The sequence below is a fragment of the Juglans regia genome, chromosome 13, assembly GCF_001411555.2.
Source record: "Juglans regia cultivar Chandler chromosome 13, Walnut 2.0, whole genome shotgun sequence".
Taxonomy (NCBI): domain Eukaryota; kingdom Viridiplantae; phylum Streptophyta; class Magnoliopsida; order Fagales; family Juglandaceae; genus Juglans; species Juglans regia.
The window spans coordinates 33,479,754-33,506,728 of record NC_049913.1 but is presented as its reverse complement, the minus strand read 5'-3'; the positions used below and the strand labels follow the sequence as shown (position 1 = coordinate 33,506,728).

At 34.3% G+C, this 26,975-nt stretch overlaps 2 protein-coding genes and 1 pseudogene across 2 annotated transcripts; 1 reads left to right on the top strand and 2 right to left on the bottom strand.

The window, feature by feature from the left end:
* Positions 1-356: 356 nt before the first annotated feature.
* On the bottom strand, positions 357-6,246 carry LOC109012403. Its single transcript, XM_018994016.2, has 7 exons — positions 5,983-6,246; positions 5,574-5,675; positions 5,259-5,373; positions 3,849-3,964; positions 3,083-3,271; positions 1,957-2,099; positions 357-743 (listed from the first exon to the last, which is right to left on the bottom strand). Exons 1-7 carry the CDS (start codon positions 6,102-6,104, stop codon positions 562-564), a joined length of 969 nt encoding a protein of 322 aa, XP_018849561.1. The 5' UTR covers positions 6,105-6,246; the 3' UTR covers positions 357-561.
* Positions 6,247-8,210: 1,964 nt separating this feature from the next.
* On the bottom strand, positions 8,211-12,398 carry LOC109012402 (WEB family protein At3g02930, chloroplastic-like). The gene is made up of 3 exons (XM_018994015.2): positions 12,011-12,398; positions 11,116-11,317; positions 8,211-10,768 (listed from the first exon to the last, which is right to left on the bottom strand). Exons 1-3 carry the CDS (start codon positions 12,025-12,027, stop codon positions 8,456-8,458), a joined length of 2,532 nt encoding a protein of 843 aa, XP_018849560.1. The 5' UTR covers positions 12,028-12,398; the 3' UTR covers positions 8,211-8,455.
* Positions 12,399-16,291: 3,893 nt separating this feature from the next.
* Positions 16,292-26,674, top strand: LOC118344247 (annotated as a pseudogene).
* The last annotated feature ends 301 nt before the right edge of the window (positions 26,675-26,975 follow it).

Below are 26,975 nucleotides of genomic sequence, written 5' to 3'. Positions count from 1 at the left end.
TTTTTATTATAGATTCAATGAGCAATTTTTACATGTCCGGGCAGTGAGCATGTGGCTGCTATCCATTGGGTTAATATTCATTGAGGCACTCATGTTGGAGCGCTCCCAATTGATAACGTGTGGAAATTTGGTATGAATTTATATACTTACATCGTAGACAATAAAAAAAAATGGACAATATGTTCGAAATAATCCAAATAAACCACAACCATTACATTTTCACATTCATTACTATGAGAGCATCGTTCCTAGGTACAACAACAAGGACAATATCCTAACTCGGAAAAATATTAGGTAATCTCAGATTATGGATGACGTGTTACTTCATCCTTTTACAAAATGTCATGCCATTAAAATTGCTTATGTAATGCATTGATTTTCAATGATATTGCATAATGTGATAGGACGGAAGTGTTACGTGTACGTAATACAATCTCCACAACATTATATATACAGTATACCCCGCATAGCATAAAACAAGAATTGACAAAAAAGATAGGAAATCGAGTGTAACATGGTAAACTCAGCTTTTCCGACCAGCAGTAATAAGCAGAGGCTTCTCTACGCAGTCAGACACAGAGAGACAACTGAAGAGACCTTGAATTTGCGGACTTTGGTTGAATTCTCTGGCTGAAAGAGAACCTCAGTACTTGATCTTACAGTAACTTCCTTCCACTCAGAAGCTGAAGCCCCTTCACTCCGATAGTCTCGAGGAGAGTACAAAACTTGGAGCGTTGAGGGGGCTGCAATTTTCCCACATAAACTTGAATTGGCATGAAGGTTGAAAATAAAAACGAGAAAACCGTTGAGCAAGCTTCTAAGATGTGAGTGTGCATGCAAGTTTCTCTTTCCTCTTATAATATTCATTTTTTACCCTTTCGGGTGGATACAAAGTGTCCAAATGTTTGGGGTGGCGACTGGCAGTCTGTTTAACACTATAGCCAAACACAAATGAATGCAAGAGACCGCATATCTGAGCATCAAAGCCATCATCCAGCTTTTTTGTTACTGTCATAGCATACCGACATCATGTACATGCTATAGGGCAGAAACAGTATCATTAGATTTGTCTATAACAGTCAGTCTAGCTCTTCTTCTACCCTTTTCCCCCTAAAGTGAAAGGTAGAGCTAGAGCATATCTGGCTCCTTTCATTCTTCAAGGTCATAAAATGCTCCAATAAACTTTGCATTTCAATTGCAACATGACATCCAATCACATATTCTGATATAATTGCCTCACTCTTCTACATCACAGGCACCCCACAACTGCTTTTATCCACTATTATATTGTCACTGTTAAGGATGCTGTGAAATTTTGTCCTCCCAGAAGAACAATACATCTACATTCTTCAAAAGCTTTCATGAAAGTGGTTTATTAGTTATTACTCGTAAACTTAACAGAAAGTTAAAAAGAGAACAAACAATAATGCCCTGCCTACATGAATCATCTGTTGTCCTACAAGAAATTTTTTTTTATAAGTAGAAATTCTTTAATCTTCATAGCATCTCAATTCCTGTAACACCTCATGTGACATTACGTGGAAAACCCTTTAAATGAGATGACATGATAAAGACAGACTAGACACAACCCTGATATGGATACTCTTATCAACATAAGTAGAATATATTAATAGATGCATTTCCTGCTACTGCCTCATACAACTTTTTTTTTTATTTTCCTTCTAATCACACTGACAGATAGTAGCATTTAACGTGATATCTACGGCTAAGGAGTAAGGCACATGCAAAAACTGGCCAATCACTGTATATGGAATTTTTTTTAGCAAATCAAGGTATATGGAATTATTTTAAGGCTTCAATATCTCCGAATTCGAAAACCTAACCCTCAAGCATAATGAATAAAATTTTGATTACTTAAAAATATTGTATTCTCAATACTCCAGCATAACTGTATCCAAATAAGCAAAAAATTGCAAAAGATGTTTGGGAAATTACCTAATCCAAACATGCTCGTCTTTTGGATCACCAAGCGACTGACTTTTGATCTTTTGATAGTTTTCAAAGCCTGGATATCTTCCCGCTTCCCCTTGAATTCCAGAAATTCCCCTAGGGCATATTTATTGCCTTTAAGCTCCAACCTGCGGAGATATTAAGAAACAACTGTTTGACAACCATCTATGAATTGGTGGCTGAGTGGTAATATGACCCAGTATTTGACAAAATAATTGTCTAGGGAAGTAATTTCGGTTAAATGTGATGAGTTGAAGGGCAGCTCAAGACCAGTCAAGTGCTTCAACCTCCCTCATGTAGCATTTATTCATGTCCACACATTGGGACAAAGGAAAAACTCATCATACCCAAGGACCTACAAGTATCAATAACCTATTCAAAGTTTTCTTTTTGTTAGTTTATTGTGTAGCTCGATTATTTTTATCGGTGTTATTGATTGATTAAAGTCTAAATTTCTTGCCTGTCATAGGGCATAAATATGCATCGGCTACTTGGCTATCCAAAAGTTTTAAAGAAAAATGTTTTATCGATACTTTGCAAAGACAAATGACTTTTACAACTCTTTGTACTATATGATGATTTACCAAGTTTTCGAGTCATTTTTGTTCTCATGTTGTAAAATGTCTTGTGACCATGAAAATGAGTCTGCAGGCTAGAGTCAGTAGATGAGACAATGACCCAGTAAAGCTAACCCGGGCTTCTTGCAAATTTCTTTGAATATGCTGGATTATGCTGAATTTTAATCATTTATTATTTTGAAGTTTAATAATGTGATCAGTAGTGTTTGAAGCCTATATTGCTTATGGAACTCTTATTACCTGATGCTATGAAAATGTGAAGTAGCATTCTTAACTGTATTGAAAAGGGGGTGTTACACACTGTCTGCTATATCTTCATTTTCATTTCTACAAGTCACCATTGCAGGAACTTTAAGCAATTAAAATGAAACTTCAATTATGCATAAAAAAATGCAGGCTCCAGCTTCTTGGCAATAAAGAAGCCTTGAGCATAGTATTAATGATATCCACCAGGATTAACATCGCACGGAACAAAGTTAGGAATACGCAAACAACATATACATCAAACTTTAGGGGCATAGATAGCAACACACCTATCCCACATCGGAGCTGTGCCAAGGATGAAATTAAGCTTTTGATGTATAGATTCTTGCATCTCTTTCTTTCCACCACAAAAAGCACCTTTCATCCAACCAGAAAACATACTTTTTGGTTCTGGTTTCAATTGTACCCATTGATCATAGGTAATGACTTCAGAGGGAAAATAGCTAGAATGGATGTTACTACAGGGAAAAAATCAATATATTTTAGCTAATAAATAAGTTATGATGTAAGAAATTAGTATTAGCAAAAAATCATGGAATTACTAATACACCAAAGTAAGATACTATATGTTTTTCAGAACAGCACATATATCTACGTCATAATAGTGAGCTAAATTCTAATTTATGTGAGCGAGAAATTCTGCTGAGACTTTGCAAGCAGCTAAAGCTTGCAGATCTCAAAGCCTTTAAAAGGGGGACAAAAAGGAAAAAGAAAAAGATGAATGCACAAATGTTTGTCTGCTGAAACACACCCAAAAGTCAAAGCCCTGAATATCCTCCAGAAAAGCTAATAATGAGCACTAAGAGATATTAACCAACAGCATAGCAAATTTTCTCTCTCAATTTCCTTGGCCAATCAAATTATTAATTGACAAAAAAAATATAGCACAATAAAGCTCAGACCGCATATTCCAGGCAAATCATAAAAGTGCCAACTCATGGACATTGATAATAAAAACATACAGGTATATCTCAAATTCAACTAGAGAAACTGTCCTTACAATAACCACGCCATCAGGGATACTTCAACATATACCTGAGCTTTGGATGAGGTAGTACAACTTTGCAAGACAAATATCCCTCCGTTAGAGCAACCCCTCTCTGTTCAAGATATGATTCAAGAATCGAAGCTCTTCTTTTAGTCTCCACCACCTGACAATAAAAATGTCAAAGAACTAGTTGTAAGAAGACTTAGTGGACGCACAGGTAATCAAATACTATCACTACCTAAGTGTATTGCTGTATACTCTCCGTGTACTTAGATGGTGTCTTTATGATCAGTAATAAAACTTATCTAATAAAAAAGAGGCAATGATCATATTCTTTTACAAGACTCTCATTGTCGAAGGGGAAAAAAACTAATCTTTTAAGAGAAATGCTGGGCTTACAAAAAAAAATAACAAAAAAATTATCTTATAAACTAGCATGGCATGATGTGTTATCCAGATTGTAAATCTCTTTTTATTTTAAAATAGATTCAACATCACAACAAGCTACTTCAGTTTGCTTCATTTTTGTAATTCTTTTTGTAATCCCAGCAATTATCCTCCCGAAGTCTGGAACAGCTAACAATCTCACAATCTTATCAGGCACTCCTTTCTAGGCCAAGAGACTTTTCTAGATATCTTGAGACTCAAGCATAATTTTTTAGCCACATGGCAAGTTATGTCAGATTTCCATCAAGGAGTGGGCTTATTGAAGAGAATTACAGAGGATCAAAATGATAAAACTGAAACCAAGAAACAACAAGATAATGGTGTAAAACCCAGGGATTGATAATGCACTAAATCCTTATCGTTATGCAACTCGGGTTTTTAATTTTATTGTTTTACTCCTTGAGTTCTATAATTTTACAAATTAGATTCCCCAAAAAAAAAAATGTAACCTTGAAAGGTTGCTCATCATATATCTACTACTTAAAATGCTGACACACACACCCACATATATTTACATACATATTAAATATGGTGATATCACAACTTCTAAGTATAGCATCTACACTAATTTCACACAAGACATTTACCTCTTTAGCCCTACCATGACTAAAATGATCGACTAGGGTTTACCCAGAGCCGTATATTTGGAATACTAATTACTAAGACACCTTTTTTTTATAAGATAAATTACCAAGACACCTAAGTAGTACATGATCTGAATTACCAAGAAAGGCTAGAATTTAGCAATAATAAACTGGACATTAAGCCATCCACAAAACTCAAAACATTAAATGAGAACAAGGATGTCAATTTTTTTTTTTTTGATAATTAGAACAAGGATGTCAATTAATAGAAGATCACCAGTAATCCGAAAAAATTCAGAACCTAATCACCATGAATAACCAAGTTACAGCAACATGCTTTAGTGCTAAAGCTTTGCACAGCGATAGACTGGCAAGAAGATTGCTGAACTCATTGAACAAGAAACAATAACTCCAACAGTGACTTACGGGATCAATAAGACGCTCTGCTCTGTGTTTACTGCCTCCTTCACAAAGCCAGCTGCCATCCGCATTCACTGATACAAATCCCGATAAATTCATGACAGATATCACCACTGCCTCCCTGAAATAATTAACAGAGTAGATATAATAAGAAACATGATTGAAATACCAAGAGAAAGTAAATTCTTTTTATTTATAAGTAATACCAAGAGAAAATGAATTCTTAACCATACAAACATCTCTTTTCTTTTTCTCCGCAGAACATGTTAAGAAAGAAAACTCTTCAGCAAATTCAAGTTTAGAAAGTGGAAAATCTCTTACCCTTTGGTAACGAGAACCATATCGATATTCTGTCTTGAACCGGTATCGGCGTCTGGAATTCGAAGCCCCACATAAACCTTTCCCCTATAAAGCTTTTCAAGTCTAGATTTTTAAAAAAAATAAAACATTGAATTAGCGAAGCACTACCTCCGTTTTGATGACGACAAAATGCAGGATAGAAAAAGAAACTTTAGAATCTCGTTATTTTTCTGCTGATTGAGCTAGTCAGCCTATATAAATTAATGAAAATGATTTCTTAAATAGATTTTATCAGTTTCGATATAATGAGAAGGTAAAAGAAATATTCACATATTTGCTTTCTCTGATTTGTCTTGCATTTTCTCAGCAACCAAGCAGACCAAAAGATAGAGAAAATCAGAATATTTTTATTTTTATTTTCAGTAAATACCTATTCGCGACTGAGAAAAGAGCCCTAGAATCAGAGGTTTCTACATCCAAAACATCGTCATCTCTGAAGAAGCCTCTGAACATTCTGTAAATGATCAGGCCACAGAAAATCTCTACCCACATGATGTTGCCACTCCTGTTTCGCTCCTCAAAATGCTCTGGCACAATGAGAAGCTAATCAAGTACACGTATTACGACTTCCTTCTCTTTCCTTTCCTTTTCTCGGAAAAGTAGCAGGTCCTGGGAAAATAAGAAGCTAATCCGCTCCCCGCCCCGCTCCACGCATATAATTTTTTATTTATTTATATATATATAAATATATATATTATATATAAATATATATAATTTATTAAAGACTTAAAATTATATTTAAATTATAGATTATCTTGACCTCTTAAGCCAACCTTTATATAGGATATCAAAGCAATACAATAGTCATCTTTAACTAATGTGAGACTTATTACTAAATCTCACATTACTTAAGGATGATTATTGTCTTATTTTGATCTCTTATATAAAAGTTGGTTTAGGAGGTCAATGCAATAAAAAATCTAACTCTAATGAGTTTAAATTCTTTTTATATTAATAAATTTTAATTTATTTTTAAATTATATTAAAATTTTGGTCTAAAAAAATATTTTTAAATCAAAAAATTTTTTTTTAACATAATATATTGACCTAGGCGAGGGCAGGACAGATGGGATTTTTTCCCCCACCCTCCGGCACCAGGGCAGGGTACCCCGCCCTTGGGAGTGGGGCAGGGGGCGGGGGAAAAACCCCAACCCCAGCATGGTGTGAGGCGGGGTGCTGGGTAGGGTACCCCCGCCCTGCACCATGCGGGGTATCACCCCTACCGCTGGGCTATCACTTAGTTTTGTTGTTTTTTTTAACTTAAAGCTTAAGTAATTTTTTTTTAAATAATGTTATAATTTTTTTAAAAAATATATATTTAAAACTATTAAAAAATACATGTAAAAAAAAACAAAGAAAATAAACTAGCAAAGAGCCAAGCGGTGTGGCTGTAGAGCCACCCTTTAAATAAATTGCAATTTTTACATAAATTAGCATTGTTTTTGCAAAAAAAAACAAAAACCAAAACCAAAAAAATTGCTCTCTAAATAATTTTAATAGATATCACGTTTTATTCTTAACAATTTAATTTTAAAATTAAAGTCAATTTTTTTTTTTATAGTTTTGGAAAATAAATTTTAGGAGTACTCTTATTTCTAAATGACCTCGGAAACAACTAATCACATTTTTAAAAAAAAACCTTAGTACCCATACTATCCCAAAAAAAAAAAAGTAAAAGCCCTGGTTACATCTTTAGGATTCAAGCCTTTCACCCTCTTCTTTGAAGTTCAGACCTACCTCTTTTAAAGTTCTAAGAACACAGTTTTATGGTTGGTCTCATCTGTGTTGCTAAAAAGGTTGAGCAATTTGGGCAGTAAAGATTTTGTACCTTAAACTAGTTTTTCCACCACATCATGGGAAAAAAGGAAAAACAATTCTGCTTCTCATCATCTTCACATATCACAGTTATTTTTATTTTTTTATTATTATTTTTTATTTCTTTTGGATTTTATTCTTTATAAACTAATTAATTTATTCTACTTATCATCTATACACCACACATTTGGTAAGAGAAAATAAAAATAAAAAAATTATGTGTGGATGAGAATTACGAGTAGAATTTTTCAAAGGGAAAGGAAAAAAACATCTTAGAGGGTCATTGGCATTAGAAGATAGAATTGGGAGTTTTTTCTTTCTTAGTTTAAACTCAGTTATAATTTGAATGTCCTGACACGAATATTCACGATGTATATTCACGCTCTTGGAACCATCGGATTGGAAAATTTAATAATCTAATTGCCCCTTAATTAAGTTATTATAATTTAAAGAGACAGACATAATAATGGATAGATTTTATAATGTCAGATATTATCTGTAGGTAGTTTGGATTAACAACATTAATAATTATAAGATACACATGTTGTGTCTTTGGCACCCTCTTAACTTCTTCCACCCATGTCACCCGGATTTTTCTTCCTCTCCCCCACTCTTCCTATCTCTCCCAAACTCTGACAATAATCCTATCTATGAGGAGAAGAAGAAGATGGATTGGAGGGGCATTTGCAGCAAGCTGAAACTTTTCATGTCTTGATGCAATTCTGCAGCTTTTTGCAACAATTAACAACGTTATGCCATTTAACATATGGAGAAGAAGGGCAATTAACACAAAATGGAAAATCAAATAGAATTTCCATCACATACAAGATACTGTCCCACATGGGGGGAATTACATTAGAATAAAAAAAAGGAAAAAACTAAAAATAATACATGCCTCTTCTTTCCTTGACCTATTCTGTTCTTTGGAAGCAAAAACAATGAATCAAACACATTTGGTAACAAAATAGTAGCAAAATATACCTGCCTGCTAGTAAAGCACAAAAGTTAGGCCAAACTGATTTATTACTCTACTTCTGGCTGCTGCTGGTTCCCTTCTTCTTGAGCAAGCTTCCAAACTTTCCAAGCAAAGGCTTCTTCTTCTTCTTCTGTTGTTGCTGCTGCTTTGATGGTGAGGTTCCACCATCATCAATGTTTTCTGTAGAAGATACCCCATTTATCTGATCAAAGAGTTCGCCTCCCTCCACCTTTGAGTTCACTTCCTCTTCAAAGGATTCCTGCCCCACTTCTCTCTCTGGTGAAAACTCTTTCTTTTCAATTTTGCAGCTCTCCCACATTTTAAATTCAACTTCTACCGAGTCGTCTTCTTTTTCCTCCTTCAGTTTTCCATTCACGTTCTCAATTTGGGCAGAATCCATCTTTTCAGCCTCATCCTTCAAGAAGTTATTCTTTTCATCTAAGTTCTCTTCTCTAGGTTCCTCGCATTGATCGAGTGGAGACTCCGTTTTAGGCTTCTCTTCTCTTGCATGTCCATTCTCTTCAGAGAATTCAACCACCTTTGGAAGCAAATCGTATTCCTTTTCACTGTCTGTAAGTTCACCATTTTCTTCATATTTCCTTTTGGCCACAGTTTCTTCGAGCAACTTAGATAACTCCTCAACTCTCTTGAGGGAAGCAGCTTCCCTAGTTCGAAGTTCCTCGTTTTCTTGAATTATACTCTGGAACTCATTTTCTTTGTCCAGAAGATTTTCTTTCAATTTGATGTTTTCAGTCTTTGCTTTGCCAAGAGCTTCCTGCAAGTCAATTACCTCAGCCTCAACTTTTTGTAAGGTTTCCATCAGCTGGGCTTCTTCTTCCTTGCTGGCACAAGCTTCTTCCTCCTTTTGCTTGAGCAAATTCACCAGCCTATTTATTTCTTTTCCCAGAGAAGAGTTCTCTTCTTCTGACTGCTTTACACAATCCACCAAATGAAGTTCTTTTTGCTCCCACTCAGCCTTGGTGTTTTGCAATTCGTTCTTGGATTGTTGAATTGTTTCTGTAAGGACATGAATCTCATGTTTTGAATCATCAACCACGCTTTCATACTTCTCACTCGTTGCTTTCAAGGCCAACTTCAGATCTGCTATCTGGGTCTCATAATTTTCATGCTCACCTTGACTGGATAAAAGTCTTTCTTTCGCTTCTCTTGCTTCTGCAGAGACCTCGTGCAAGGCTGAAGCTAAGCTTTCCATCGCCTTCTTGCTCTTCTCTTCTTCATCCCTGGAATTTCCCAATTCATTAGTAAGTTTATTTTTCTCCTCTAATAGGGTCTGAGCACTAGAAGCTGCAAGCTTCTCGTTGTTCAAAGCCTGGGCTTTCTCCTCCTTCACAGTTTCAAGCTCCGAATTTAGAGACTCGACCTTTTTGGCCATCTCAGAAGTTTCTTCCTTGGCCATGTCAAGACAGCGTTCTGACTCCTCAAGATCCCCTCTTTGTCTTCCAATTGTAATCTCCAGCAACCCCACCTTCTCTTTTAGAGCAGCAATTTCAGATTCTGCATCATGCAATAAATCCTTATTTCCCTCTAGTTGTTTCATGACGGAATTCAAAGATTCTGATGCAGATCTCTCCAACTTATTTGCTTCCTCAACCCGGGTCTCTAGTTCCTCAACCCTGTTTCGCCACTCCTCCACCAGACCACGAGCATAAGATTCGGCCATCTTTGCAGCTTCTAGCTCAACATTAAGCTGTTCAATAGAAGCCTCTTTCTCTATCAATTTCTCCTTGACACCTTTCACTTCTTGAAGTTCTTCTTTCAAAGAGTCCATCTCCGATTTAAGCTTCAACACCATCTGGTTGTTTTCACTGACCTCAGTTTCAAGCTTTGAATCAAGCAAGGCCTTCAACTGGATCACCTCGGCCGAGAGAATCTCCACTTTCTCTGCATGAATCTCGGCAATCTTAGTTGCATCATCGGCATGGCTAAGTGCCTGGTTCTTTGCATCACACGTCATGGTCAGTTCTTGCTTTACCCTTTGGAGATCCTGAGTGGTAGAGAGAAGAGCAGCCACATCCAAAGCATGTTGGTTCCTCACAGTTTCAAGCTCTCTCCGCCATTCATCTTCCTTCTTCTGGGCCGCCTCGATTCCTGCCTGCTCCAACTCAACAGCCCTGAACTTCTCAATCTCTGAATCCTCCTCAGCTCGCTTTTGAGCCGCCAAAGCCTCCCTGAGTCTCTCATTTGCTTCTTCGGCAACTCTTTGTGCTTCTTTTAATTCATCAACTGCTTTCGCCTTCTCTTTCTCAACCAAAGCTATCTGTTCCTTTGCTTTCTTAAGATCTTCCTGAAAAACATTCAATTGTGCCTGTAATTCTGATCCCTTTGCAATCCGTGCAGGTTGTTTCTGAAAAAGCAAGATTCTTTTTTATGAGTAAAAAAGCAAGATATCGTGCATATCAACATTCACATCACTTGTCCCAAAAGGAATACAAAGGGAGAATCTCTTCCCATTTAAAGAAATAAACAAGCAAAAAATGCAGTGAAAATCACACTTGATGAAACTGCCTCTTTAACAGTTCACTTGAGGAATTTTCCAGGATTTAGTTTTCATTGTCTAAAAAGTGTGAAAAAAATTTAACTATAATCTTCTGTTCTCTTTTAAAAAGCTTTTAGAAGTTCATGAGCCCAACTTTTGAAAAGGAACAAAACAAACTCTAATAAATGAAGATAAAATGCGTTTGTAATTCTTACTTCAGGTGGGGTAGCAAGTTTTGGTGATCTTCGCTCAATGGTGGGCTTCGAGGGAACCGATCGTGGAGACCGATCAACTGAAAGGCGTGAACTTTGCAAAGGAGAGGGTGAATCAGATTCTGATTTAGCTACTCCCCTGCTTGGTCTAGCAACTCTTGGAGTTGCTGGTGATGCTTTGTGAGGAGTTTCAGATAAAGCGGACCTGTCAAGTTCAAAATCACATAAATAAGGTGCCGTATTAAGAATGCATTGAACTGGACAGGCAATGTGAGATGTACAAACATTAATCATGTACAGGAAAGGCAAACTCGAAATTAAGAAAAATACAGATGGATCTAAGCCAAAAATGGGAACTTTGCATAGAAATTTACCGTCGGAAGCACACGGAAAATGAAACTCAAACAACAAAAGTAGACGCATAAAAATACACAGAAAAATAAAAGTAAACATTATTCGATGATCAGTGGATAATTATTCAAGGACAGATCCAAGTAAACAAGTACAAACCACAACAAAAAGCACCGAAAATTGAAACAAAGCCGCCTGGAAATCATCAATGAAGAGAAACCCATTAAACAAATCCAATAAAAAATTCCAAAATAAGACGATAGAGATAAGGCTACAGGGAAATACTTCCACCCAAAATTGAAACAAAGAAGCCAAAAAACCCCAATAGAGATCATAAACAACAGATCCAACCCACTAATCTTCCAAATACGAACCAAAAAAGGACTCAAATTGAAATCATCCCACTAATCTTCGTCAGAGAAAAGATAAAACAGTGCACACAACAATATAAAACAAAAACCCAAACCAGATCTCTTAAAGACTGGCATAAAAAACAAAGTTCAAGAGCGAGAAAGTCCAAGAGGGATAAAGGGTTGAGTTAACTTACTTGGATTTGGATGACATGGTTGTGGAGGTGTTGATATTGTTTGTCGTAGAAGATGAAGTGATAGAGAAGCGTGCTACCTTGGATATGGAGCTGCTAATATACTGACATTGTAAGAGAATGTCTGATGTTTCAGATCAGCATAATATATATTACAACTTCTTTCGTTCTTTCCGAAACAGCAAACGAAGAAAACAAGAAGTGGGTGAAGTGGAACAAGTAGTAGAAGATAAATCGAAAGAATTTACAGAACAGAAACCAAACTATTTCGGGTTTTTTTCCTGTCTCTTAACCGGCCACAAAGACAGACTCACAGCACAAATTCAACACACTGGTAGTTGTAACGCCCTCTCCCCCTCTCCCCTCTCCCCTCTCCCTCTCTCGAGGATGGGTGTATTTTCAGGTGAAATTGCGTTACGAAAGTACCCCTGGTTGTTTCTTTAAACTGTCAAAGGTCTTGGTTACTTTTTCAGAGACACATTGCCCTGAGATGTCTACTAACCCTACCCTGCTTTTCAGAAAAGCAGATGATTGAGTTTGGATATTGTAACTGTACTATTTTCTGTATAATTTTTTAAATTTTTTATATAAAATATAATAAATAATTTAATTTTTTTTAATTATAAAATAATAATAATATTAAAAATTAAATTTTTTATTCAATTTTTAACTTTCATATAAAATCATCTTATATCATCTTACAATCCAAACCGAACTTAAATCCTTAAAATTTTTTTATTACATTCCACTGTAAAAGATATTAATTATTTTTTTTTCTCTTTAGATTATAAAAAAAACAAAGGAAATATCTTTTCTTTTATAATCTTTTGACTAATAATATATAATATCTTCATCAATACATGACATTTATTTTCAATTAAGTATTGTATGGTAACATGACATAAGCTTTGAAAAAATTCTAATCTCTCAAAATAAAACAATCTAATACAAACACATTAAAAAGTATTTTGATTCCACATAAATAAAATACATGAGAAAAAAATTATTCATTTTATCAACTCATTTTCACAAAACTCATTAAAAAGCACATTTCTAATTTTTTTTTTTTTTCAATAATTAGAAGAAATTCTACATACCGAAGATGAGTCGAGCTATGCCTCTCCATGAGTCCAAATTCTGGAAATGATTTAGAATCTCAACCAATGTAAATCGTTATGAGGGCTGAATCCAAACCACATCAGGTCATTTTCTCTGAGTAGTTTTCCATTTAAGGGGGAAAAAATATAGTATAGACAACTAGATAAAATAAATTTTTGAGATAATTAGGGCGCCTGATGATCTGTGGATGGTAGCCGTTTAAAGGATCCTGCTCTCCTTCAGATACAGTTGGATTTGAAAAAGACAGCTTGTTCCACGCAGCGATTCACATGCTGTATTCATATTTCATGCTTAAACAAAACGTTTTTCTTAAAAAAAGATTGTTTATTAATGTGAATTCATACAGATCAGATCGAAGTGTGATGCAGCCTCAGGGTACAACTTTAATCATTCAATGTTAATTCCAACCACCCTGTCAGTGAAGATTGGTTTTATATATAGTTTGTACTCGTAGATTGTCTTCCATTGTTGTTTTGAAACCATGCATGAGCATGTTCATGAGCTATATCTTTGTAGATTGCAGACAATAAGCGTTGTAGTCACATATAGATTATATGAAAATAATTTTATAAATTAATGTGATTTTATTTAATTTATTTTATAACAAAAGTAATTTTATAATTTGACGAGTTACGTCAATTTATAAAATTATTTTTGTATAATTCTTTTGTAACTAGAATATTTCTTCCTTTGTAACTAGAGTATTTCTCTTCACAAATTTAGAGTTCATCTCTTGAGACAAGTCATATTGAAGAATAAGAAAAATTCTTCTCATCAGTCACTATTCATCACTCAACTCTCCACATCCTATAAAAACACTCTCATACCATATGAAAAACACCACACAACTTATGAAAAAACTATAGATGTAGGGTATGAGAGTGAATAGTAGTTGATACATAGCATTCCTCTAAGAACAATCTATTTTTTCCAAAATACCGATAAAATTTAAAAAATGAAAAAATATTTATAAAGAAGTATACTATTAACAAGCAGCGCATAAAACGATAATAAAGAAATATATAATAAATGATTATTAAATAGTAATAAATGTGTCACATCATACTTAGTGGAATGAAAGTGACATGATAATATAGTGTATAAAATTTACCTTTAATTTAGCATAGTCTAGAATGAGTATTACAATAACCGAAAAATGATAATTCTTCTTAACCTTCTTTCCCACACTCCTCAAATGAATTACAACCATGTTTGTTCCTTAGGCAATTGGATGTCTACCTTAAAAAAGCAGTCTTATTTTAGTATGATAAGAGTCAAAAGTACGTAATAGTTTTGCCTCCACATAATAATTCCATATACCTATGTTGACTTCTACTGTTTGACTCTGCAAATCTTTGGACGGGATGCATTGACTTCTAGTGGTTGTCTGTCGCTAGAGGCCCACAAAAGCAAAGAAAAAGAAAAAGTTCATCCTTTAAAGTTTAAACATATATATTTTATAAATTAAATAAAATAGAAGAAAGAAAATATAAACAACCATTTGCGAAAGTTCCTAAACATTCTTGAGCCCCAGGTAAAATTAATATTTTGAGATTTAATGGAAAAGACAAAAAAAACATTAAAATTTAAAAACTAAAGAAGGAAGAACACGAGAAAGAAAAATTTTATATATAGCAATAACCTTTCTTTTCTATGGTCATTCCATAATGGAGAGGGGCTCCTATGGTTATGTCCAGAGAGGATAGCTACGCTCGCCGCCCTCACCTCTCTTTTAGCTGGAAAAAAAAAAACTAACTTTTCTATCCTGAGCTCAGCCTCTCTTTTGCTTACGCACTACAAGAAATTGTTTATTTCTGGTCAGTTATTTCTTATGAAAATGACTACTTCTTGCTAAAATAAGTTTATTTTCGTCACAAATAGTCATTATCGTCATAAATAATCTGTCACAAATGCTCTTCACTACAAAAAAATGAGTATTTGTGATGAATTATTTGCGATGATAATGACTATTTGAGAAGAAAATAGATTCATTTTGGCAGGAAGTATTTATTTTCACAAAAAATAATTGGTTACAAATAAACAGTTTACTTGTAGTGCATTGCAAACAAAAAAAATTATATACAAAATAAAAAATCTCAAATAAAGAAATATTTGTGTGATTTTATGTCCGTAATAATTTCCTCTTCTCAAATAATAAAATAGCCCCTAAAATCACAAATCTCCCAACCCATTGAAGCAAGGAAAGACTCCCTTAAACTTTTACCCAAATTTAATAGTCAAGCATGCTGATAGAAGAGTAACTCTTTGGGCCGGTGACACCTATAAGCAGCTGTTGTCGGAGACGAATAGGAAGCTGCCACTTAAGGATTCCTCAAGAAAACATGGAACACACAAAGCAGGGGATCACTCTATCTCACCCCTTCCCGCTCGAACTCTATACGTCTCCCTCTCCTTCGTGAGTCTCTCTCTCTCTCTCTCTCTCTCTCTCTCTCTCTCTCTCTCTCTCTCTCCTTCCCTCTCCCTAATCCGATCTTCAGAATCTCTCAAAACAAATACTTAGATTTTATCAGAATGACAAACTTCGTGTGTGCTATCAATACCTGTTCTTTCACTTATATTATGTTTTTCACTTTTTTTGTTCTTTTATTGTATTAAATGCTAATCTATATGAAGGCAAAATTGTCATTGGCTTTGGAGAAGATGTTTAGCTACTTTACCATTGGTACTCTCTCTTTAGCCTAAAAGCAAAAGGATGTGTGATCTTAAAATATACATAAAAGTCGTTCTTTCTTTTTAAAAAGTTAGTAAATGCATTTTCATATCTCCTCCAACATGGCCTACAACCCCTTTCTTTCAATGATGCGGAACCTCAGTAAGACCCTTTGGACCCACTTCTAGAGAGAAAAATCTCAGATACACGATTCCATTGGCAGGAGCTGTATATAAAGTCATCCTGGGAAACTCAAGATTTCTAATAACCCCATTTTGTCATACTAAGGACTGCAGCAAAGGAACTATTGGTAATGATCTATAATAAAATTGAAGACAAAACCCTTGAAAGCTCTGCAGTTTTTATTGCCTATACATGTGATTTCCCTTTTTTTAGGTGTGATCTTTCTGTTTGAGTGAGAGAGAGAGAGAGAGAGAGAGAGAAGACTGGTATTTGTATGTTATATTAGAAGAGTGTTTGCTCAAGATTGCATGATGGCATATTTATGCAGAAGGGTATTTATTCATATCCTGAATGATTGTGATCTAAAGCAGTGCAGTTCTCGTGGACTTCGAGGGTGGGATGGCCTAAACGAGAGTTGTTTCTTACAAGTTTCGTGGCACTTGCAGGTCTCGGAGGTCACTCCCAGGTCACGAGAGGGAAGTGTTGGGGTATATGTGGAGACTAGTTTTGGAGCTGAAAAAGTGTTTGCTGAAGTTGGCTCGACTATTGGCTCGAGCCAAGGTTCGCTCGACATCGCTCGACAGACTGCTCGAGCGAAGGTAAGTCAAAGAGTTTGCTCGAGTCTCGCTCGACACACTACTCGAGCCAGACACAAACCCTAGTATTCGCTTGACACTCCGCTCGAGCCAATGTTCATTTGGCTGTTTGCTCGAGTCGCGCTAGACAGTTCGCTCGAGCGAAGTAAGCAGTTTTTGCCACTTAGGATTTCCAGCGCCACTCACTATATATATATATATATATGTCATATTAGACTTATGTTGGACGTGTTAAAGCATATTTTGAGAGAGAACAATTGTCTTGTAAGTGCATATTGTGTGAGAGAGAGCAAAAAAGCCCTAGAGAGTGTGAGTTGAGATTGAGTGATTGTAATCTCCTCTGAAAAATAAGATTTTTGTAGTTCTGTGGACGTAGGCAATTTGCCGAACCACATATATTGTGTGTCGTGTTCTTGATTGTGTTGCTTTTACTTTATTTGTCATCATTGGGGTGTGTGTGTGCGCTTTGTATAGTATTTCACAATAGGAAGGAATCAGAGATGGAGTGAAGGATCTCAACAGGCAGCGTGAGGGAGGGTGTTCACCCTTCGATGAGAGAGAGAGAGAGAGAGAGTAAGAGAGCAGATAGGAGAGAGAGTGAGAGAGCATAGAGTAAAAATAAAAATCAGAGAGTGAGATCAGCTTTATTTTCGCCTTTCGGGAGGGAGGGAGGGAAGGAAGGTTTTCATTTAAGGTCCGATTCCCTGTTTGTGCGCCTCTAGTATTCCTTCATGTACTGCACACGTGGCAAGTTGCCATTAGTCTCCAATATATGAGGGTTGTAGCTAGCTAGGAGACATCTGTAAGAAGTTTTTCTCCTGATAGAAAGATATATAGGCACTTGGAGTGAATTTTGTAATATTATTATATATTAATATTATTTATATATTTATATGGACATCAATAAATAATATTATTTGGGACTACTCTTAAATTGGGATGGAAATTACAAAAAAAAAAAAGAGAGAAAAAATGATGAGATGTTGATCTTGAATTATAATCTTCATTTGAATTAAGGAAAAAGAAAAAAAGAAAAGGTTGCTTAGGACAGAAATTTGGACTTATGCTCGTAGTCGTCTATTTGAAATAATTCGAGTACTTGCATCGTCGTTTTTTTTTTTTTTTTTTGAGTTTTCAGGTTGTTTAATCATATAAAATTCATAGATTAATAATTAAATAGCTGTGATTTTGCAGCATCGGGATTCACTATTTTTTTTTTTTTTAGATTTTCAAGATTTACATTTTTTTACAACTCGATCGGCATGCATGTAACATGCTTCATATTTACATATTTTACAATATTATTTCATCGAGACCATTTAATTTAAATATAATATATCGGATTTGAAGAACTCTATGTAATCTACGAACCATAACATTTCAAGTATATTCTATGTTTTCTTCTTCTGAGGTTTTCACCTAAAGTTGTTTTTACTAAAATAACATATGCATCGATCCTTTCCAAAAAAAGTGCTTTCCTCTAAACATCATAAAGGCTTCAACTTTTTACACGAAACCCAATTGCTTAATATATAAGGAAAAATAAAAAATAATAAAGTAACGTTCATTATTTTGAATTTAAGATGCTCAAACAAACACCAATTTGTATGGAAATAATGCTAGATATATATATATATATATAGTTTATATGATAAAACAAATCTCGAGACGTTAACTTTTAAAAAAGTAGATAAATCTAAAATTTACATAAAAAAAATTTATTTTTTAATAACTCACATATTTTTAAAATTAAAAGAATGTGCGAATTTACATATTTTAATATTGTATCGAGCATTACATGTTGTATAGTAATGCTGATCACTAGCTATCAACCAAGAATGAATTAAGCCTTCATTTTCCAGCTTTTGGCTGGACGTCGCAAATGGTTGAAGTGAGGAGATAATATTAGGTGAGATTTTTAAATCTTAAGATGGTTCCAAATTGCAATGAAAGAATTAAGGTCTAAAATTAAACCTTTTACTGATCATAATATTTCTTCAACAGTACGTTGTGGGAACCAATTTCACACTATAAGAAATTTGGCATTTTCCAGCGATTTTAAAATCGTCGCAATAAAAATCGCCGTAAATATAGGTTATTTTTGGCGATTTTTAAGTCGCCGCTTAATTTCGGTGCGATGATGGGAAATTATGAAGAAAAAATGTACAAATTATGTTTTGCGGCGAAATTTGTACCTATTGCGGCGATTTTCGTCGTCACAACAATATTCTATTAACTGTAACTTATTAAATTTCCGTCGATTAAATAAAATCGCCACAATATATACTATTTGCGGCGAACATTGTCGCTGTAAAAACAAATGCGCCCATTTAAACTTATTTGCGGCGAGTCTAAAGCGCCGGAAAAACTCATTAAATTTAAAACCCCCGCCTTAGGTTTTCCCCTCATTTCTTTCCCTCCTACAGCCGTCTCTCCCCCTTCACCCTCTCTCTACCCAGTCCCTCTTCTCCCTCAAGACTCCGCCGCACACAGCCCATTTCCGCGACCTCACCTCGACGGCCACCCCCTCCTTCTCCCCCAGCCCCCACGCCAATTTCTTTCTGGCCTCACTTCTCTCTCTCTCTCTCTCTCTCTCTCTCGAATTTCTCTATATCGCCGTCGCTGGGGGCACCGTTCGCAACCACCCACACCTCGACGCCGTTGCCAGTCCTCTGTCGGAGCCCCTTCTCCTCTACGCCTAGCCCAGCAGCCCGAGGCCCTCCCTTGCTCTGTTTGCAACCCACTGCCACCAAATGAGGAGGAGGCGCGGGTAGTAGGGCAGATGAGGCAACTGAGGCTTGCCAATTTTATTGGGTATTTTCTGTCTTTATATATTGCGTTGGACAATATTTATTAATTTTCTGTCTTTATATATTGCGTTGGACAATATTTTGAAGAAGCTTGATTCTCAGTTGGGTGGTTTGTTGGCTGAAGCCTCTTCCGAGGAGGATTTTACAGGAAGGGTTGGCCAGTCAACAGTTCTTAGGCTTCCGGGTCTTGTCTCAAAGAGGGTCGGATTGATTGGTCTCGGACAATCTGCTTCAACTACGGCTGCTTTTCGGGGTCTTGGTGAGGCTGTTGCAGCTGCAGCCAAGCCTGCTCGAGCAAGTGACGTTGCTATTGTGCTGGCCTCTTCCGAGGGGCTCTCTGCTGAATCGAAACTTGGCACAGCTTCGGCAATTGCATCTGGTACTAATTTTATGATGTAGTGATTGACATTCACAATGCCCTACGCTATGTATATTTGTGGTAATATTTTTCTGTACTTGATGGAATGGTTTGAATTGTCATAGGAACTGTGCTTGGGTCAGAAATTTTAGAGTAAATGCCTTGTTTTTTAGGTCAGAAATTTTATTTTTGGTCAAATTAAACCTCCTGGTGTAGAGGTCAGAAATTGGTCAAATTAAACCTCCTGGTGTAATTAAACCTCCTGGTGTAGAGGTCAGAAATTTTATTTTTTATCTCTCTTAATTTTTGTTCTGTTTTTGAGACTTTGATCAGTAGAATCTAGTAGCCTAATATTAGAGTAAATGCCTTGTCTATGCAGGTTCATTTCATTGTGGCAGCTTGTGAGAATATGATAAGTGGAACGGGTATGAGGCCTGGAGACATTGTTACCGCATCAAATGGAAAGACCATTGAGGTATAGGTTCTCTGGTTTGTGAAGAGAACATGCAGTAACCAACTTATGAGAGGTTTCATTCTTATACTGACAAAATAATGAGAGGTTCATTCTCATTGGATTGCATCAAATTTTAAAATTATTTTTATTCAAGGAGTCAAGCATTTCATAGATTGAAAGAAAAACTTCATCTTGAAGTTCTTTATTCATTATTGTATCGGGTCCTTTTGGGTAATGAATGAGTAGTAAACCTGGGTCAAACTCAATTGGGTTCATAATGGAAGTATCTAGAACTCATTAAAATGATGAAAAATTATCCAGGCTGTGTTTGTATATTCCGTGTAAGTTTTGTTGGCCCCATTGGTTTCTTCATAGCATTTTCAAAGTCTTCAAGAAAACTGAACTTGTGATGGCTGCCATAATTTTCTAAATAGTCCTAGTTGTGGTGATGATTTGATTTTCATATGATATGTTTTTGCATCCATATCTATAAACTGATATTCTCTAGTTGACTTCAATCTCTAATGCAGGTTAATAACACAGATGCTGAGGGCAGGCTTACCCTGGCAGATGCTTTGCTATAAGCTTGTGACCAAGGTGTTGACAAGGTAATACTTACATCTGCCATTGGTACTCCTAAGAATCGTGATATATCTAACATATTATTAGCATTATTCAAAATGATGTAACTTGGCACAAAATGTTTTGAACTTCTAGTTATTTGATGTTTGATAGTGATGCTCTCATCCCGGTTCACTGCGTAAAGGATCTGATTCACAACATGTTCCATTGTTTATGGGGTCTTGAGTGATTGTGTTATATCTATAACCTGCTAAATTCTTATAGAGGTGTACATGCCATAGTGGAGCTGTGTCCAGAAATACAGGATGTCCCTCACCTTGTTCTTCTAGCTTTGTTCTCAAAGAGTTCCAATCTTGTTAAGATGTTTATTTTGGGTTTAGTGCTCACATTACCATTAATTGTTCTGCAGATAGTTGACCTGGCAACCTTAACTGGGGCTTGCAGAGTCGCTCTTGGCCCTTCAATTGCAGGTATCTACATATTCTTGTAATCATAACAAGTAAAATGTATCTGAGTTTAGTGCTCACAAAACCTCGGGTTATGTTTGTGATTTGTATAACACTATTAAAATGGTGGCTTTTTACTTGTTGCATTCTCATTCTTTCATGTATCTGCTTAATTCTTACAACTTGAATACCAGTTAATTACTGATATGGCAAACGTTTTCTTTTATAGGTGTCTATACGCCCAGTGATGACTTGGCCAAGGAGGTATTTGCAGCTTCAGAGGTCAGTGGGGAGAAACTTTGGAGAATGCCAATGGAGGAAAGTTATTGGGAGTCGATGAAATCAGGAGTAGCTGATATGGTCAACACTGGTGATCGTCAAGGTGGTGCTATCACTGCTGCTCTCTTCTTGAAGCAGGTAAACAATTTGGTCGTTTTTCATTATAAATTAATAAATGTTTTCTGCTTGATACATGTTCAGAGACTTGTTATGATAGCAATCATGGGGCGGGGGGGTTCTCTTCTCCATATGCTCTTTTTTTAATGTTTTGATAATTTGTGGTGTTTTTATCCTCTGATTTTTATTTTTCCCTTTGAGATATGAGCATAAATGTTTTATGCTCATATCTTCATGGTTGAATGTTATATCATTAGAAGAGATTCTTGCATATCTATACTGTTTTGGATCAGTTTTAGGTAATTACATGTGTAGACTGCATATCTATACTGTTTTGTGCATTTTTTTATTTTATTTTGTGAAACATCTTTTCCGGCGAGTTTTGATCGCCGGAAATAACTTTTTCGTAGCAGAAATTTATTTGTGGCGACACAAAATCGCCAAAATAACTGTTTTGCGGCGAAACTTACCCGCTGGAAATACTTCCTAATGGCGATAATTTTAAATCGTTGAGAAAATAATAAGTTATTTGCGGCGATTTATTAAGTTTTTGTGGCGATATATATCGTCGGAAATAGTTGTTTTCAGCGATTTTAAAGGTAAATGAGAGGCCATTTCTGTCGATTTTTTGAACATTTCCGACAGACTAAAATCGCCGGAAATCGTCAATTTTCTGACGATTTTTTTCCAATCGCCACAATTGATCAAAAATGGCTTTAGGATTGTGGCGAACCTATAGCGATTTATAAATCGCCGCAAATGATCAAAAGTAGCGATTCTGAAGGGTATTTGTGGCGATTTTGAGCGCTGGAAAATGCTATTTTTCTTGTAGTGTCATGATCGATCTCAATGAGAATGATCAATTGAGATGGTTAGATGGTCCTTTTTGGTGGCCAAATGGATTAGATCTGAATATTTGAATGTGTAGAACAAAAGAGTTATAATGATCCAGAGCAAAATAATGCTAGCTAGCTAGAAGAAATACAAGACATTTATGGTGGTTAGACTTAATTTATATATATATATATATATATATATATCACTACAAGAAAATTATTTATTTACGACTAGTTATTTTCAACAAAATGATTATTTTCAGTTAAAATGAGTCTGTTTTTGTATCACAAAAACCAATTTTTCTTGTTTTATATATATATATATATATAAAAGCTTAAATTATATTCATCATCACAACAAAAAAATGGCAAAACATTATCGTATTGCCTGGAGCCATTTTTACACAAAAGAGATTTTAGCAAGACAAATTTAATAACAAAGAAAAAACAAGTGCATGGATTAATATATTTTTACACGCGGTTTTCTTTAAGTGGAATAGGATTATTCATTAGAGTACTAGTACTAGTACTGCTAATGTTAATTAATAGAAAAAAAAAATATTTTGAATGTTAGAGAAAGTGACACTTGAATTTCATTAATATTCACTGTCAACACATGCAATAAAAAGAAGGAAAACTATTTGTATTAGGGTATATAAATCTCGCACACTTTTTTTTAAAAGAATATAAAAATTTAAAATGCGCAAAACTTATATACCGTATGATTATTATAAGTAACATTACTAGAAATTAAAAAAGTCTTGCTTGTAACCGGTTATATATTGTTTTGGGAAACATCTGAATATCATGTTATCCTTTTATTTACAAAGGTAACAACATATTTGGTATCCATGGAAAAGTAGATTTCCAAGAAAATAAAGCCTTTTGGATCTTTATAAGTTATTATGGTTTCCTATCAAATTTAACATAAAAATTACATCTGCAAGTTGTACATGCATCTGAATTATTGACCATGTTAGAATCATATATATATATATATATATATATATATATATATATATAAGAATTCTATGCATTGGTTACTATTCAGTATTTTCACATCTCATACTTATAATTTTTTTCATAAGATGTGAAGTGTGAAGTAGTAAATAGTAACTGATGAGAAGAATTTTTCATATATATATATAAATCAATCAATTTAGGCTATTATTTTTCGTATCATATATATGTATAATGGCCATAAATTGGAGAGGGCAAAGGTGTCTACAATATATAATATTAGGAATTAAATGAGTACGTATTTAATCCATTTTCAATAAGTTTGGACAATAAAATTTAAGAGTGGAGCAAAAGCTCAGAACTTGTCCCAAAACCTCTGGCCAGCTCGTGCGTGCGTTGAACCTAATGTACAGATTATAAGCGATCTTGTGACCTAAAAATTTGTGGAAGCAACTACTGCATGCATGCAGTCTGGTATTATTACCTTATAAATGGTACCTAAAAGTTGTTTGAATTTCTCTCAAACAAATAAGACTAAACCATAAAAGAATTGAATTGGTAGCGTACGTGCTCACAGTATATACCACTCCTTATACTTGCGTTAGAAACATATATGCAGAACGGGTGCATGTCTAATATCATAAAATAATTTAATGTGTATTTTCTCATACTTATAATCTCAGGTGAATTGATATTTCATAGTACTGAGATAAGTAGTGTATCAGGATGAAAAGTCACAGTTATAGGTGCCGTTTGAATAATGAGTTAAAATGAAAGTTAGAAGTTGAATAAAATACTATTATTGTTTTAGAATTTGAGAAAGTTGAATTGTTTATTATATTTAATTTGTGTAAGAATTTAAAAAAATTATAATGATGAAATGAGATGAGATAAAATATTTTTACTATCCAAATAGGATCTATAATTAGTCGACTCCGAACCAAACAGAAGTTGGTCACATTTTTTCACTTGGGGACTTCTTATATAAAGTTTTAATATGGCCTCATGTTATAATGTATACCCAATATCGGTCACAACTTCACAGTACTAATTTGCTATGGTCCGAGAATTTATTACAAGACGTAGCTATAGTTGTAAATTAGAGCTTGATACCTTGACCTGATGATCATCGTGACCCACTTCATCACCTAAATTAGTTGGGGTACTCCTTAATTGTAGGAACGCATCCATGCACGTACAAAAGATTTTCATGACTTGGTCACTATATACCTACATGCAGACAGTACTACCTTGACTTGCTAGTCACTTTCCTGCTAACTAGCTAGCTAGCTAGGTCACGTTTTATATACTTTTTTGGATATATATATATAGCATAAGGTCAAGCTGAAGAAGACAGATTTATAAGGTTCATGATGAATAAAATTTAGGTAATCTATTTCTCATTTGACTCTTAACTTAAAACATGTCGCTAATTAATTCTTCTTCATCATCATCATCATGTCTTATGGGGTAAAGAGAAAAATCTAAAACAGCTTATCTCTTATAATATATGCTTTTTGCTTTTGTGTTTGTACGAGAATGCATAAAGCTTTTTGTGAGAACGTGAAAAATATTGGTTAGGAGATGTATATTCCGTACATGTGTGTCAGGAATTATGCTGCCTTGTGGACCCAAAACCTCCAGAAGAGCATGTGCATGCACTGAAGGGTTTAACTGTGGTAGGGTTCTTCGCATAGAAAACGATAGACAACATTTATTATTTTATTATTTTATAATTAAAAAAATAACTATTAATAATGTTATATATATATTTTAAATTTTTTTAATGATTAAAAATATTAAAAAAAATACTTAAAATAAAAAATAAAATAAAAATTTCAAATATATTATAAAATAATAAAAAATTATTATCCACTACCTATTCACTATGTTATAAGAGCACTCTCATTAGATTAGTTAAAATTAAAGTACATTTTTTATGAATGTAAGATAAATTTAGCATTTAACTATTACATTCGCATAAGTTTCTACATTGGAATAGTCATTTTTTCATTATATGACAATAAAATAATATAAGATGAATTTAACTTTAACTATTCACATCAAATCTCCACATTAGATTATCTATTTATTTATTATATAGTAATTAATAATTAATAATTTTGAAAATATTTTAATTTTTTTAATTATGAATTTATTTTATTTTATCATATTTTACTATTCATAATATTATATATTAATTAGTAATTGTATTCTAATTATATTTTTTCAATTGCCATTTAAAATGAAGAGAGAAATAATTGATATTAAAAAGAGAGAGAAAAAAAAGAATATAAAATAGATTTAATGAAAGAATAGTTCTTTTCAAATTTAAAAATTATTTTAAATATTATTATAACTATATTTTAAATATTTTAAATATAATTATTTTAATATGAATTATTTTATAATTTAATAATTAAATTTTTATTAAATTTATTTTTTTACAAATTCAACGAGAATCTTAAATTCTTTTAAATTTGTTAACAAAAAAGTGACGCCCATCGAAAAAAGACAAAAGAAAAAGCTTACACAAAAGGTCCCACGTTTTTCTAAAAAGAGCATTGCTAGAGAGCGGCCCCTTTTATAACACACTGGCCAGTAGTAAATGAGGTAGTTGTACGGATGTTAGAAGTAAAATCAAATTAATGCAAGTAGACAACCCACCATTTTGAGATGAAGCCTCTCTTTAAACGTTGAATTCTACTCTTATAAATAATAATAAATTAAAATAATAAATTGAGTTTTGTAGGATATATTTAAATAAGTTTAAATATTAAGATAAATTTATATATATTTATAAAAAGTTAAAAAAAATTATAAATTTTATGTGTAAACAAATATTGAATTGAAAAAAATTGTGAGTCTTATATCTAAATTAAGAAATTTTAAATTAAAATAAATTTAATAACTAGAGAGTTAGATATTTAAATATTAAAAAATATCTAAATCTAAACTGAATTCAATTAAGTTGAATGTAGTTAAAGAACCAAACCAACCCTAAAACGAAAACCTAAAACTCGTTCACAAGCAGGGGGTTTCATCATGCAAGCGTTCATCCCATCAAGCAAGGGAGCCGCGGGACCAAAGGACCAGTGGGTACGGATGTCGGAAAGCACTAGGTGGGTATCCAGTTCAGTCTAGCAACATCTGGTGGTTCCTCCAGTCTGTCGGAAAGGAGTGGAAGTACTGCTTGAACAGAGAAAAGGAAGTAGCCGACGAGTGTGAGCAAGGCAGCTTGAATAGACTGGAGTAACCTAAGACGTTCCTATCATTTCCTTGGTCTTTTGATCTTCTTATACTATACGTACTCTCCTGCGACATTGGCAAGTGCATGTGGGCGGTGTGTTAAAGTATCTTCAAATTTCACATAAACACTAACATAAAAAAAATTATCCATCAATGGCAATAGGTGTGCTTTGTAATATATCATTTAAACTCTTACTTTCTAAAAAAAAAAAAGTAAATTTCGTATATATGTTGCTAATTCAAGTGATCGGTGAAAGTAATTCGAACTATCTTATAAAATAAAAGTACTTAAAACTTCCGTACTTATT